This window comes from Giraffa tippelskirchi, chromosome X (assembly GCF_054371585.1).
Source record: "Giraffa tippelskirchi isolate mGirTip1 chromosome X, T2T-mGirTip1v1.2.pri, whole genome shotgun sequence".
Classification (NCBI taxonomy): domain Eukaryota; kingdom Metazoa; phylum Chordata; class Mammalia; order Artiodactyla; family Giraffidae; genus Giraffa; species Giraffa tippelskirchi.
The window spans coordinates 89,007,998-89,022,993 of record NC_137289.1 but is presented as its reverse complement, the minus strand read 5'-3'; the positions used below and the strand labels follow the sequence as shown (position 1 = coordinate 89,022,993).

At 41.3% G+C, this 14,996-nt stretch overlaps 1 protein-coding gene across 5 annotated transcripts in view; it reads left to right on the top strand.

Annotated features, from left to right (window-relative positions):
* Positions 1 to 1,410: 1,410 nt before the first annotated feature.
* Positions 1,411 to 14,996, top strand: part of IGBP1 (immunoglobulin binding protein 1) — a 44,026-nt gene continuing 30,440 nt past the window's right edge. For 2 of the 5 annotated variants that reach the window (XR_014075962.1, XM_081566345.1), the window contains exons 1-6: positions 1,411 to 1,509; positions 1,930 to 2,120; positions 2,510 to 2,803; positions 11,425 to 11,620; positions 13,841 to 13,920; positions 14,662 to 14,774. Coding sequence is in view for 4 of the 5 variants with exons in the window: in XM_081566345.1 (XP_081422471.1) it covers positions 1,930 to 2,120; positions 2,510 to 2,803; positions 11,425 to 11,620; positions 13,841 to 13,920; positions 14,662 to 14,774 (874 nt within the window). In the remaining variant the exon portion in view is untranslated. Of the gene's footprint in view, positions 1,510 to 1,900; positions 2,121 to 2,509; positions 2,804 to 11,424; positions 11,621 to 13,840; positions 13,921 to 14,661; positions 14,775 to 14,996 lie in introns of those variants that run through there. The other 3 variants (XM_081566347.1, XM_081566346.1, XM_081566348.1) reach the window with 3 other exon arrangements.

The following is a 14,996-nucleotide window of genomic DNA, read 5'->3' as shown; positions in this document are numbered from 1 at the left end:
TGATAGTTTAAACTATATTTAGTTAAAAATCTTATTTTCCATGGCAGGCAATATGCATTTTACTTAACTTAAATCTCCTGGGACAACTCAGGGTGTGTCCTAAGGTGAAGTGAAGTGAAGTGAAGTGAATGTCTCCAGTCATGTCCGGCTCTTTGTGACCCTGTGGACTATGCAGTCCATGGAATTCTCCAGGCCAGAATACTGGAGTGGGTAGCTGTTCCCTTCTCCAGGGGATCTTCCCAACCCATGTCTCCCGCACTGCAGACAGATTCTTTACCAGCTGAGCCACGAGGGAAGCCCAAGAAAACTGGAGTTGGTAGCCTATCCCCTCTCCAGCAGATCTTCCTGACCCAGGAATCAAACCGGGGTCTCCTGCATTGCAGGCAGATTCTTTACCAGCTGAGCTACCAAGAAAATCCTAAGGTAATCAGAATATATTTATATTGATTTGTTCAAAGCAATGAGATCCCTTCTTTCAAAGTCCTGGAATTATATTTTTACATCAGTGCAGTAGAATGGGAAGGGGTGGGAGGTGGAAGGGAGGTTCAAGTGGGAGGGGCATATGTATACCTATGGCTGATTCATGTTGATGTATGGCAGAAATCAACACAATATTGTAAAGCAATTATCCTTCCATTAAAAATAAACAAATTTTAAAATAAAAAAGAAATATAATGTGAGCCACAAACGTGAACTTGATATGAAATTCTAAGTTTTCTATTAGGCATATTTAAAAAACGAAGACAAATGAAATTAATTTTAATAATACATTTAACCCAATATATACACAAAACATTAGCATTTCAACATGTAGTCAGTGTAAAAGTGATTGAGATATTTTGTATTATTTTTTCATAATGTTTTCAAAATCCAGTGTATATTTTACATTGACAGCACATCTCAATTCAAAATAGCCACATTCAAGTGCTCAATAGCCCCATGTGGCAAGTGGCTACCGTATTGAACAGCGCCTTTCTGCTTAATAGAGCTGCTTTCCAAACCGAACACTTATTTTTCTATTCATATGAAGGCATTGGGCACGTAATAAGTACCAGGCACTGGGCTAGCCAGAGGAGGGCAAAAATTAATCACACTCATACTGGTAAGGGAGATAGATTTGTAAATCATTAGCTGTAATATAATGTGGTAGGTGTCCTGACAGAGATGCACTGAAAATTTTCATTTGGCAGGGGAGAGGGGCTCAAGGACGTTTTCAGAGGAGGTGACTTTTGAAAATGTGTGTGTGTGTATAGGAGGGGTGACTTTTGATTGTGTGTTTGTGTAAAGGGGGTGACAGTAACGTGTGTGTGTGTATATGAGGGGTGACGTCACGGGGAAGAGGAAGGGCGAGGATTGGCCGGTAGGAACCCAAAGCTCGAGCTGCTGGGTGGCCGGAAGCCGGAGGGGGGCGCTACTTGACTTCGCTCTCACGCGCGCAGACCTGCGAGCCCGGCAAGCTGCGCCGAGTTCGGAGCCCCTGGCCCCTATGGCCAGGGAGCGCCTCACGAGGTAAGGCGCTCGCCTGGCCAGCTCCTGCTCCTGCCTTCTCGCGCCCGCCCTGCCTCCGAATTTAGCCTCGTCACACCCGCTCCTCAGAGCCGATGGCCCAGTCCAGCCCCGGGTCGGCGACGAGGAGTCACGCGAAAAGCAGCCCCTGGGTTGTTTTTTTTTTTTTTTTTTTTTTGCGTGTGTGTATCAGTAACAGATGTCTACTACTTGTAATAGGCAGCATGGCAAAATGAGTCCATGGAAACGGTTGCTAGGCTGACTTAACAGCAGCCTACGGAGTTTTCAGGCGCTTAGGTAACAATGGAGCTGCTGGGTCAATGCGGCGCCCCTTCCGGTTTCTTCATCTCTCGCCTAGCTCAGCTTTTCCAGGGCTGCCTTTGACCCCGGAAGTGAGGTTTTCCGGGTTCTTCCCTCCCTAAGATGGCAGCTGCTGAAGACGAGTTACTGCTACCGCGGCTCCCCGAGCTGTTCGAAAGCAGCAAGCAGCTTTTGGACGAAGTGGAAATCGCAACTGAACCCACCGGCTCGCGAATAATCCAAGATAAGGTGTTCAAGGGACTGGATCTCCTGAAGAAGGCTGCTGAAATGTTGTCGCAGCTCGACTTGTTCAGGTATGGGCGAGAGGGTAGTAACCAACGGCAGAGAACGTAGGTAATGATGGTCAGTCACCAAGGGTGCAACCATTGAGCCTGGGTGAAGGAGACCTTTAAAACTGGGAGCCTTTCTATCCTACCTCCCCCTGCGATCTTGTGTACCTTGTTTGCATTCTCTGCCTCTCTTGCAAGATAGTTAATTTCCCACGACTCTCCTCCCTAGTTTAGGTTATTTGCAGAAGCATTGGATGTGAGTGCTCAGCCACTTTCACTGAAGAAAGCCGGCAGCTGTTCCAGGTGCCGCCTCCCTTTGTCCCACCCCGATCGCAGCCCTCCCCTCCCCCAGGGAGCAAGGGCCGCAGTTAGAATGCCTAGCCATACTTCACAGCCTACTCTGGTCTTTACAGCCAAAATGAAGATTTGGAGGAGATCGCTTCCACCGACCTGAAGTACCTGATGGTGCCAGCATTTCAAGGAGCGTTCGCCATGAAACAAGTCAATCCCAGCAAGCGTCTAGATCATTTGCAGTGGGCTCGAGAACACTTTTTAAACTACTTAACTCAGTGCCAATACTATCATGTGGCAGAGTTTGAGCTGCCCAAAACCAAGACCAACTCAGCTGAAAATAACACTGCTAATTCCTCCATGGCCTATCCTAGCATCGTTGCTATGGCATCTCAGAGACAGGCTAAAATAGAGAGGTGGGTCATTTGAGGACTGCCTAATGGCAGTGCTATTGGGGAAGGGTGCATGTTTTTTTCTGGGGGGTGGGAAACAATGGTGTATGTACTCTTTGGGTTCTTATTGAGCATAGGCCCTGGTTAGAGCAAACTCTCCGGTTTTCAAGAAGCCTCTGTCTTGGTTGAAATGATCATATCTGTCAGACTCCTAGCACCTTATGGTTGCCAACAGCCACAATGTAGTTGTAGCAGTGTTTTCCAGTCTCTCCCTCATCACAGCATAGCAGTATTCACACGGTACTGTGGGGCACTCCATGGACTGTATAGTCCATGGGGTCACAAAGAGTCGGACACGACTGAGCAGCTTTCACTTCACTTCACTTCACAGTGGGGTAAGTATCTCTGAAAGGCATATCATATAACTATTGATTGAGAAGCTCTGTTCTAACAATACTGGATCAGGTGTGTAACATCCTGAACTAATCTTAATACTGGCATAGTTTCATCATGTGAAAGCGCTCACAGTGTTTAGGAGCTTTGCTAGGCGGTGGGGATTCAAACTGGGTATGGGGATTTGTATGAATATGGGTGGTCTCTTCCTTGGAGGAGCATACAATCTGGTGAGGAGAAGAAGCATAGAAATGATATAAATTATAGAATGATGTGATAAGAAAATGTGTAAAGTATTGGGAGAGCAGAGAGAAAGGGCATCTAACCAAAGAGGGAGCAGGAGAGAAGAGAAGGCTTCCTGGCAGAGGTGACTCCTGTGATGAGTTGCTTAAGGATGCATAGGAGTATTATGTAGAGGAAGAGGAAAGGATGGCTTTAGCCAGCAGAGATAATAGCAGTAGAACAGCTACAGGGGCATTAAAGACCACAGTGTTGGGGTGAGGAACAACTGTAAGCAATTAGGTGATGCTGGAACACAAAGTGGTAAAGAGGGGGAAAGGATACTGAAAAATGTTGTAGGGTTCAAACCAGGGAAAGCTTAGGGTGTGAGGAAGGTGAAAGAACAACTTTGTTTGGGAACTTGGGAAGGGGGTTTGAACCCCAGCTCCAGCATTTAATCATTCTGACTTCGGGTAGATTGCTTAGTCTCTCACTGCCTTAATTTCCCCAGGTGTAACAGTGGATGATAATAGGTCCTATAAAGTAGTTAGGAAGATTAGAAGAGAAGTGAATTTAAAAAACTCAGCACAGTGTCTGATACAGTAAGCACTCAGTCAGCTATTGTTAGATCTTTGTAGCTGAGTACAGGTGGTGGAGTCAGAGACCTGGGTTTGAGACTCAGTTCTACTTATAAGCCATTGAACTTTGGGTAACTTGTGTAACCTGTCTGAGCCTCAGGTTTCCTCATATGTGAAGTGTAAGTAACAATGGTACCTATCTCATAGGGTTAAGAGGCATTAATAAAATAAACCATGTAAAACAGCTGGCACAGTATCTGGCACATAGTAAATATTGTATGTTACCTACTATTAGGCCATGCTAAAGAGCTTGAACTTTGGTTGATGACTTGGGATCCACTGGAGGGCGCCCCCCCTCCCCTGCAAAGAGTAGCAAGGTCATATTTGCACTTTAACTTGCATAATCTGGCAGCAGTTAGGAAGCATTCTGAGGGAGAAGATTAGATCCAATTAGGTCGCAGAGGTGATGGAGGCCTTACTACCCCAATGGCAGAAGGGATGGGGGGATATATTTATTTATAGGGTTGAATCTGCAGAAAACCTGGTGATCATTTGGTTTTGGCAGGTAGGGTAGAAGGAAGCAGCATGGTAGATATCTATGTTTCTGACGTAGGTGGAAGGCTGTGAAACTCATTGAGATGGAGAATAGAAGAGGAAGAATAGATAGGGGAGAGTATGAATTCTGTATTGAGACATGTTGCATTTAAGGTGCCTAGAAGACATCCAAGTAGAGGTATCTGTAGCATGAAACTCAGGAGAGGCCTGGTCTAAGAGCTGAGAATTGATTGATTCATTTAACATATTTATTGAGCCTTTACTGTGTGCCAGGAACTGTTCTAGGTAATGGAGAACCAGACAGACTCCATGCCCTCATGGAGCTCTTGTTTTGGTGGAGGAGACAGACAGTAACTAGTAAATAAAAATGTGATTTTAGGTGGTAAGGGCTTTAAATAATAAAGTACAGTTAAGAGCTAGTGAGCAACAGAATGATTTTTGAGGAAATGGGATAGACTGATATGAAGTGGAATTCAGTGTCATGTCCTCTGTAAGAAGGTAGAGGTAGCCTGTTGGCATACACCAGTTTAAACAGTGAATTTGGTATCCAAATAATTGCACTATACCAAAAAAACAAAACCAACAACTAAATTGCAATAGAGAGATACAAATGGTGTTGTGGAGAATGACCAGGGAGTGATCATATCTGGTTGGAGGGATAAGGAAAAGATTTCACAATGTAGTAGCATTTGAGATGAGAGGAGAAGCTTGGTTAAAAATGTAAATTTTTTTTTATATTTTTTTATTTTATAAATTTATTTATTTTAGTTGGGGGCTAATTACTTTACAATATTGTATTAGTTTTTGCCATACATTGACATGAATCAGCCATGGGTTTACATGTGTTCCCCTTCCCGGACCCCCCACCCACCTCCCTCCCCATCCCATCCTTCTGGATCATCCCATTGCCCCGGCCCTGAGCCCTTGTCACATGCATCGAACATGGAATGGTGCTCTGTTTCACATATGATAATATACATGTTTCAATGCTATTCTCCCAGAACGTCCCACCCTCACCTTCTCCCTCAGAGTCCATAAAATTGTTCCATGCATCTGTGTCTCTTATTCTGTCTCGCATATAGGGTTATCATTACCATCTTTCAAATTCCATATATATGCATTAGTATACTGTATTGTTGTTTTTCTTTCTGGCTTACTTCACTCTGTATAATGGGCTCCAGTTTCATCCATCTCAGTAGAACCGATTCAAATGTATTTTTTTTAATGGCTGAGTAATATTCCATTGTGTATATGTACCTTCCATTGTGTATATGTACATTTAAAAATGTAAATTACAGGTTTGCCTGAATGTAGAAGTAATTAATACTCATTGTGAAAGTTGGAAAACAGAATATTTTTTTAATTAAAAATAAGCTTTCATCTTAGCACTGAGATGATCTTTGTTAACTTCTTGATGTCTTTCCTTTTAGATATATAGTTATTTTAGTTAATACATTTGGAGGAATACCGTTTATTCTTTTTTAAAACCTAACATCCTATTGTGATTTCCCTTTGTCTTTTGAAGCCAAGATATTTAATGGTTAAATAGTATCCGTCTTACATTGTAGTTATTTAAGCCAATCTTTTATTGTCAAATGCCTAGACTGTTAATGGGTAGGTTTTTATTTTTTTTGCTATTCTAAGTAGTGCTACAAAGAAACATAACTATCTCTCACTGTTTCCTTAGGATAGATTTCTAGAAGGACCAGTAAGTGCCTAGAGTAAAGGGTTTGAGTATTTTAAGACTCTTGGTGGTAATAATGTTGCTTTCCATAGTAACAGAGTTTCAAAGTATGTTCCGCTGCACTAGATGGGCAAACAAGAAAGATACCTCATTGTTTTGATTTGTATTTCTTTTGTTAGAAAGCTTGATCTTTGAACTTTTTTTTTAATGCCCAACACATGAGATATCAACATTATCTTTTTTGTTAATTTATATTAACATATATATACTTATTTATATATTATATATTATATGTTATATAATATATAATATTATATATTATATAACATATATTATACTATATTTATATACTAGTGCAGGCCTTGCCTGACCTTCAGACTCATGCTTCCAGCACTGTATGTGGATATTTCACAGACTTCTCAAACTTAACTTGCCCTAAATTGAATTGCTGACTTTTTAATACCCAAATGTGCCCTTACACCCAAGTCCTAATGATCTCAATAAAGAGACTGCCATTCACCCAGTTGTTTTAAGATAGAAATCTAGGAGTTGGCTTCAGAAGTTCCTCCTTTCTGTATCGCCACATCCAGTCCATCAACAAGGCCTACCAGTTCCAGCTACAAAATATACCTAATATCCTTCTGTTTATCTCTTTCTCCACTGTCATACCTCCACGTAGGCCAGCAGCATGTCTTACCTAAAATATCCAAGCTATTAACTACAAAGACATGGATGATCTGCATCTGCCTCTCACCAGTCTCATCATATATTGTACTCCCCTTGTTCACTGGACTCCTGCCATAATAGCCTTTTTTCAGTTCTGAACAGATCCAGCTCTTTCCTTCTACAGAATCTTTGTACATGTTGTTCTCTTTGGGGGAAATGCTCTTCATTTATGTCTTTCTTCACTACTAGAATGTATATTCCATGAGAGCAGTAGCCATTTCTCTCTTGTTCTCTGTGGTATGTCTAGCACAGGGCCTGGTATATAGAAAGTGCTCAAAAAATATGTATGGTTGTTGACAAGTGGCGTGTGGGGGCAACACGAGCAAAAAAAGCCTAAGGCAAGGTAGTTTGAGGTACGTACAGGAAATGGAGAATAGTCTGGTTTGGCAGAAGCTAAAAGTGGTATGGTCAGAGGACTATAAGGAAGTGATGTGTATGGAACACTGAAAGAGAAGAGAGATGCAGAAAGACAAGTTAACATGTTATCATAGTACTTCAACTGGGAAGAAATGATAATGAAGTTACAACTGTCAGAGATACTACTTTTGCAAGAAGCATTTATATGATTAGAAAACAAATTGTTTAAATTCTTATTCAATTTGTGTAAGTCCTCCATCCTCTGCCTCATGACTTTACACACTGAGGTCATCCTACATAAAACACCTAAATAGTATGTCCTCTCTCTCTCTCTCTCAAAGCTTGTTTTTTCATGTATCTTCTCTACTCTTAATTCCATCTTTGAGGAGTAAGTGTAAGTCTTGTTGATTAATTGAACCTACATTCTTTTGACAAAAGTGGAGAAGTAGAAGCTGGGCAAGTAATGAGTCTAGTTTAAGACTTACTGAATTTCAGTTCTGATGTGACAACTGGACAGCTGTGTCCATAAACAGATGGAAATGTGTTAACTAAAACTTATGAGACTGTTTTGCAGCTAGTGCTAAAAATTTACGAACATCGATGGGTATGGATCGATTGCCACAAAAAAACATGCAGAGAGAAAAAAAGCCAAGGATAAAACCTTGGGGCAAATTAAGGAAGAAGGATGAGAAAGAAAAGAGCAGTCAGAGATAAGAGACTCAACAAGGTACAGATGGAAGTACTTATAGAAAGAAGCCTGGGGAAGATAGAGAACAAATGTCATGTCCTCTTTGAAGCTTCTCCCTACCTGTCTCCCCTCCCAGATACTATAGCATTTAGTTTTTGTTACTTATCTGGGCATAACTGTCTGTTATTCTCTAGACTTGGAACTTCTAAAGGTCAGAAACCATGACTAATTTTGTATCCTTAGTATTGTAATTATATCATTGTATATCCTTGGTACCCAAACCAGTACTTGGATCATGGTAGGTACTTGTATCTTTGGGAAGGACAGAGTGGTCATCAGAAAGATGGAAGCAATATGGTATAGCAGAAGAAGCCTGGGCTTTTGAGTCAGACCTGGGGTGACCCATCCAATTTCTGCCACCTAATAGATGGGGCATCATCTAGCCCCTCTCAACTTTTAATTTTTCTCATCTGCTAACATTATTTATATTGCTGCTTACAAAGCACTTTCATGAGTATTGGTCATTTGATCCTCTTAACAGTGCCATGAAGCAGATATTATCCCATTTTAGAAATAAGGAAATGGGCTCTAAGTATTGACTTGTCCAAAGTTACATGGCTAGTAAGTGGCCAGGCTAGGATTTAAACTCAGGTCTTCAAAGTACCAATTCTAGTGTTGTTTAGAAAAGAGAGAAGAGTGATCATTTGAAAAGACAGAACAGGTTAGGGGAAAGGCACCGGTAAAGTGAAAAATTGTAACTGCAAATGACAAGGGAAGATAGTTGATTGAGTGAGGCCTGGAAGAATGTGCATGGGGACTGGATTGATAGCCAGAGTGGAATGGTAAATACATTTCCTTGGTAAAGACAACATTGCCTCCTTAAAGGCAAGAAAAGAGAAGAAAAGCTGACACTATAAAGATTTGAAGGTAAAAAGGGAAGTTGAATATATCCATTGACTGGTCATCTGATTAGCATGATGGTGGCATGGAATCCACAAAAGATGAAGAAGACGATAACTGAACAAGAATGACCATTGCACTGAAGTTTGATCATACAAATTTGTAGTTGACGCATTAAATTTGCAATTGGTTAGCTCTCTTTAGCAGCTTGGGAACAAAAAAGGGGAATGATGAAAGTTGCCCAGAGTCAGAAGGGTGACAGGGATTATTTGCCTGTCGTGGCTCACCATAGGAAATCTAGAACAGTGATGAAGGTCTAGGACAGGGGTTTACAGTCTGTTCCTGGAACCCTAAGACTTCGTCACAGTGCCTAGGTAGGGGAGATGTTGGGAGCCTTTCTCTGATTTAACCAAGGTAGTTTTATCTTTTATTAGTTATTGGAGTTCGAAATAAGCTCTCATAAGAAGAAAGGATTCTTCTGCTAAGAAAGATTTAAAACACACTGGCCTCAAAGATCAGGTATTCAGGAGCTTAGAAGTCCCAAAGATGACTAGGAACAAAGTCATAGGAGCAAAGGAAGTAGAGAAGAAAGACCAGAGAGTGTGATTAGACTGCATATATGTGGAGGGTAGGAAAGGAAGCATAAGAACCTTATTCAGAGGCCCAGAAGACTCACTCAGAATTTACCCCAGGTTATATACGTTTAAGGTCCTGGTATTCTTTTTTTCTGACTTAGGTACATCCAGGAAAGAGGGTGGGGGTAGGAGTGGCATCAGAGTTTAATGTTCTCAATGATATCTGTGATAGCATTCATGAACTAGGAATTGACCTGTGTAGTGTTTTACTCAGAAGGCCACCTATGATGGTGCTGTGACATTTATTTGTAACATTGCATAAAGTGCCCACTTGTTAATTAAAAGGAATAGAAGAGCTTAAAAGTTTTTATAATAAAGAATGTTTCCAGAGCAGTGGTTCTTGACTTTTTGTGGGTCATGGACCTCCTTTAACATCTCCTCAGCAAAAACAAAAAAAAAAGCATACAAATAGAGTTCTATACAAAATTTGGGGGAGTTCAGGGACACCCTGCCTCCCCAAACTCTGTCCATTGAACTCAGGTTAAGAATTCCAGATTTGAGTGAACACCTGCAGAGAAGCATCTGATCCTGGAGATCTGGAGTAGAGTTCCAGACATAGGTATTTCAAGATACTTCTCTTGGAAACTGGAGTTTTTCCTTTATTCCTCTTTCCCTCAAGCCCTTACATCCAATAAATCAACAAATACTGCTTTATGTTTTAATTACATCTGGATCTTACCACCTCCCTATTTCAAGTCACTCAACCTGGATTGTGGCAGTACCCTCTTAAATTGATTTTCCTGCTTCAACCCTTGCTTCCCAGCCTCCCACAGTCCAGTCAAAGTAGTCCGTTAAAAAGTTTTCATGTCATGTATTCTATTTTAAAGCTTCCAGTGACTTTCTCTTCTCATTGAAAACATGACATCTGATATTTCATGTCTTATTAGCCGATTGGGTTCTCTATGGCCCTGGCTAGCTCTCTGACTTCATTTCCTATCATCTTCACTCCATGCCAACCGCACTGGCCTCCTTGCTATTCCTCAAACATGTCAGGGCAGCACTCTCTCACCCAAGGACCTTTGTATGTGCTTTTCCCCCTTAGAATACTCTTCCAGATACTGTCATGGCTTCTGTACTTATTTCCTTGAAGTCTTTGCTCAAGTGTCACCTCTTTAGAGAAGTCTCTCCTGAACACCCCTACTTTCACACCATCATTCTACCCAATTTAGCTTGTGTTTGTATTTTTTTTTGCTTGTTCAGAGGACTTATCACCACCTGACTCATCTATTTCTTTTTGTCTGCTCACACTAGAATGAAAGCGTCAGGAGAGCAAGGACTCTCTTGTAAGTACTGTTGTGGCTCAAGCACTGAGAATAGTGCATGTCACACAATAGGTACTCAGTAAATAGTTGTCCAGTGAGTGATAGATGACATACTAGAATGCATCTTGAAAAAGGCAGGCAGGGTGGATAAGAGTCTTTATACAGGATGAGTCAGAAGAGCTGGAAACATTTTGCCCAGAAGAAAAGAGATGACCATTTTTTTAGGAATTCCTGCATCAATGGCAGGTAAATAACCTCTAAAATTCTATGATTATTTGAAACTATAATTCCCAAATGGACATTGTATGATACTAAGCACCTAACCTAATAAAGGTTGATGTCATAAAATTACTAAAGTACTCCCATCTCGAAAGATGATGAGAAGAGTTGCTCAGATCAGGTTTCCTCTATATTTCTCTGGCTTTAGAATGTATTTCTTCGCCTCTGCTGATCCCTTCCTTGCCTTGTAGTCTTGAGAGAATGGCCTTGGTAGCAAATTTTGAGGTATAAAATCAGTATTTTTGCCAAAGTGAAAATCAGCATCGTTACTACCTGATCATTTGCAGAAGTAAAATCGTATTTTGGCCTTCTTTTCAAGGAGCACCTCTTTATTTTTAAGTTCATGGGTAATACTTTTCTGTGGAACAGATACAAGCAGAAGAAGGAGGTGGAGCATAGGTTGTCTGCACTGAAATCTGCTGTGGAAAGTGGTCAAGCAGATGATGAGCGTGTTCGTGAATATTACCTCCTTCACCTTCGAAGGTGGATTGGTATCAGCTTAGAAGAGATTGAGAGCATTGACCAGGAGATAAAGATCTTGAGAGGAAAAGACTCCACAAAAGAGGTAAGCCTGGTCACTGCCTAAGGAGCTCAAAAAGCTACTGTCAGAGATTTGAATCTTCTACAGGAGAGTAATCAAATTAAAATCCTTTCATGTTTCCATAAAATCACTGTTCTTATTAACATTAGTGGAGGAAGGCTGAAGGTTCTCTAGGATAGCTTTCTGTCTAGTTTACAGTAGTGTTCCTTCATGCTTGCTAACCTGTAACATAGTTCTCGTCTTTTGTAATTTCGTGACATGCCAGGAGAAGGGGGAGTCTTCTCTGAAGTGAAAACTGCTTTTGGCTGTGAGCACTCATGACTGTGGGGGCTTCTCAGGTGGCGCTAATGGTAAAGAACCTGCCTGCCAATGCAGGAGCCATAAGAGATGCAGGTTTGATCTGTGGGTCAGGAAGATCCTCTGGAGGAAGGCATGGCAACTCACTCCTGTATTCTTGCCTGGAGAATCCCATGGACAGAGGAGCCTGGCAGGCTACAGTCCATAGAGTCATACAGAGTCAGAAACGACTGAAGCAACTTAGCACACAGGCAATCATGACTGCTGAAGGAAGGCATAGGGAGGTGGGCCTTGAAAATCTGTGCTTGACTGTAATAAACAGGAAGAGGGATAGGATGCAAATGAAGAAGAAAAGTGAAACTGGAGAAGAGAGAGCAAAAACTTAAAAAGAAGATAAAAGACATGAAATGTGTTTTGGTTGGGGGAGAAATCAAACGTTAACCTTACACAGTGATAGACTCACACCGTAGGTCACCCAAGTATGAGACACAGCAAGGACCTCTGTGTGCACAAAATGTCAGGCATAATGGTAAAGAAAACTTGGTATAACACCACTTTGGCTATATCTGAAGACCGTAACTGTTTTGGAGCTGATTTTTCAAAATATTGGGCTCTGTGTCAGAGTTTCATACATAGAGCAGCTGCCTCACTGCGATCTATTGAAAGTCAGCCCTCAACACAAGGGTTTGTGAAAAAAAAAAAAAGGAAGAGGGAAGAATTATAGAAAAGAAAAAAAAATATCGGGCTCTGCTACCACTTACTTTTTGGTTCAGGATATAACATGAATTATTTGAATTAATCAACTAGTTGCAGGCATTTAAATCCTCAGAGAACTCTCTTGCTAATTTGATTTGTACTAATTAACCCAGGAGCTTTTGCCTCAGGGTAACATCAACCTAGTTCCTTATGTTAAAGAATCAAAGAATGAACAATTAATATTCTAAACCTTTAAGGCCCCTTGAGCATATCTAGATGCTGCTGCTGCTGCTAAGTCGCTTCAGTCGTGTCCGACTCTGTGTGACCCCATAGACGGCAGCCCACCAGGCTCCCCCGTCCCTGGGATTCTCCAGGCAAGAATACTGGAGTGGGTTGCCATTTTCTTCTCCAGTTCATGAAAGTGAAAAGTAAAAGTGACGTCGTTCAGTCATGTCCGACTCTTAGCGACCCCATGGACTGCAGCCCACCAGGCTCCTCTGTCCATGGGATTTTCCAGGCAAGAGTACTGGAATGGGGTACCACTGCCTTCTCTCATATCTAGATGAGTGAGTTTCAAACACTATGAGGCTGGACTATTCTGGATCCTCCTGTCTCCTTCTTTGTTTTTATTCTCTCTCATTTGGTATTGGGATTGGCTATGTAAGTGATGGAGTTACAAAGTGAACATTTTTTCTTAGACCATAGTTTGTTTCGGTATGCCCCTGAACAGCCAACATTCCTTGAAACATTGCTATACACCTGTATATGAAAGATACTAACCCATTCTTCCTCCCTCTCTTGCATTTAGGAACATCCACTTCTAAAACACCCTAGGGAGCTCTTGACATTTAATAGCATAATTACATTGGATAGGGTTTTAACAGAAAGATCTTAATAATTCAGCTTTAGCCCTGAAAGCCAGGCTGAGGAAAGGGGCTTCAAATTCAGCTCAAGAGGTTTAGGTGGAACATGGAAGAAAGCTTTGGAATCTGCCTCTTTGGAGGGGAGTGTTTTAAAGTCAAGTAATTTTTCACTTGTGAAATGATTCCTGGGAGAGCTTTCTCTTCCTCCCTTTCCAGCATGATACTTGGGCCATCTCAGGAGAGCTAACCAACCTCCACCATTGGTATTCTGCTGATATATCTTAGAGTCTGATAAATAGGGTTTTTCAAGCACCTAAAGACTTAAGAGCCTGCATAGCAGGGTGGGCACAATGACAAATACACTTCTGATAATTAATTTCCTTTTTAGGCATCGACTTCTCAGTCATCTCGTCAGGACAGGCCTCCAATGAAACCATTTGTTCTCACTCGGAACACAGCCCAAGCCAAGTAGGTGGTATTAAAAAGTGGGTTGCCTTTGCAAGCCCCCTATTTTTATAGTTCATTTACAGTGCATGAGTAACAGAATGGGCATTGTTAAATAAAGGTCATGGCTTCACCAGGGGAGACTGTTCTTCCATCAAAGGAATATTATCCCTTCCAATACTTTCTCTGTGTCTCTCATCATCAGACATTTCCCTTACAAACTTAAGCTTAAAAATGGGCTCAAAAGGAAACCAGCAAAAATAAATACATAAATAATGAATTAAATGCAGAAAGAAGGAAAAAAGAATCTAAAGGAGAATTGTAGCCCTTAAAATTGTTTCCCATTGTTTCCTTCAGCTGCAATTCTCAAATGGTCATGTTTGCCTATCTAGGTTTTAACTCTGAGATTAAAGATTAACCTTTTCCATAAGGTTGCAGAAGAATCTCCTTCCTCTGTGTATCTTTTAGACCCACCAAGAATAAATACTCCTTCCATTATATCATCATTCTGTGGGGCATTAGCCTTTGAGATTGCTTATTGGGAGATAACTCTGGGCATTTATCTTCTCGTGAAAGCTCTTGCCTTTAATTCTCCTCCCTGGAAGTCTCTCTTCACTGTCCTCACAGGAATTTACACAACTCCTCAGAGGATAGCTGGATAAGGGAGCAAGGAGGAAACAGACACAAGCTTTACCACTAAAGAGAAGAGGCTTTTTAATAGTGCTATTTATGTTTACTTTTCTAAATGCAGTGTGATTCTTGCAGAGTATTTGGAGCTGGTTATCCAAGTCTGGCATCTATGACAGTGAATGACTGGTATGAACAGCATCGGAAATTTGGAGCATTACCAGATCAGGGAATAGCCAAGACAACGTCAGGTATGAAGGGGTGGGAGATGAGTAGTTATACTACTACACTACTGGTCCCTAACTCTCTAGCAGTTAAATTCAGACCAAGTATTGCCCTTTAGAGCAAAAGAAATCTGGACAAAGATTCTGATAGCATGTGATTCTGGGAAGATGGAGACAGTGAAGCAGCATAATTTTTTAATTTTTCCATATATCATGGCACAAAAACAGACTGAACAGATAGATAGCAAA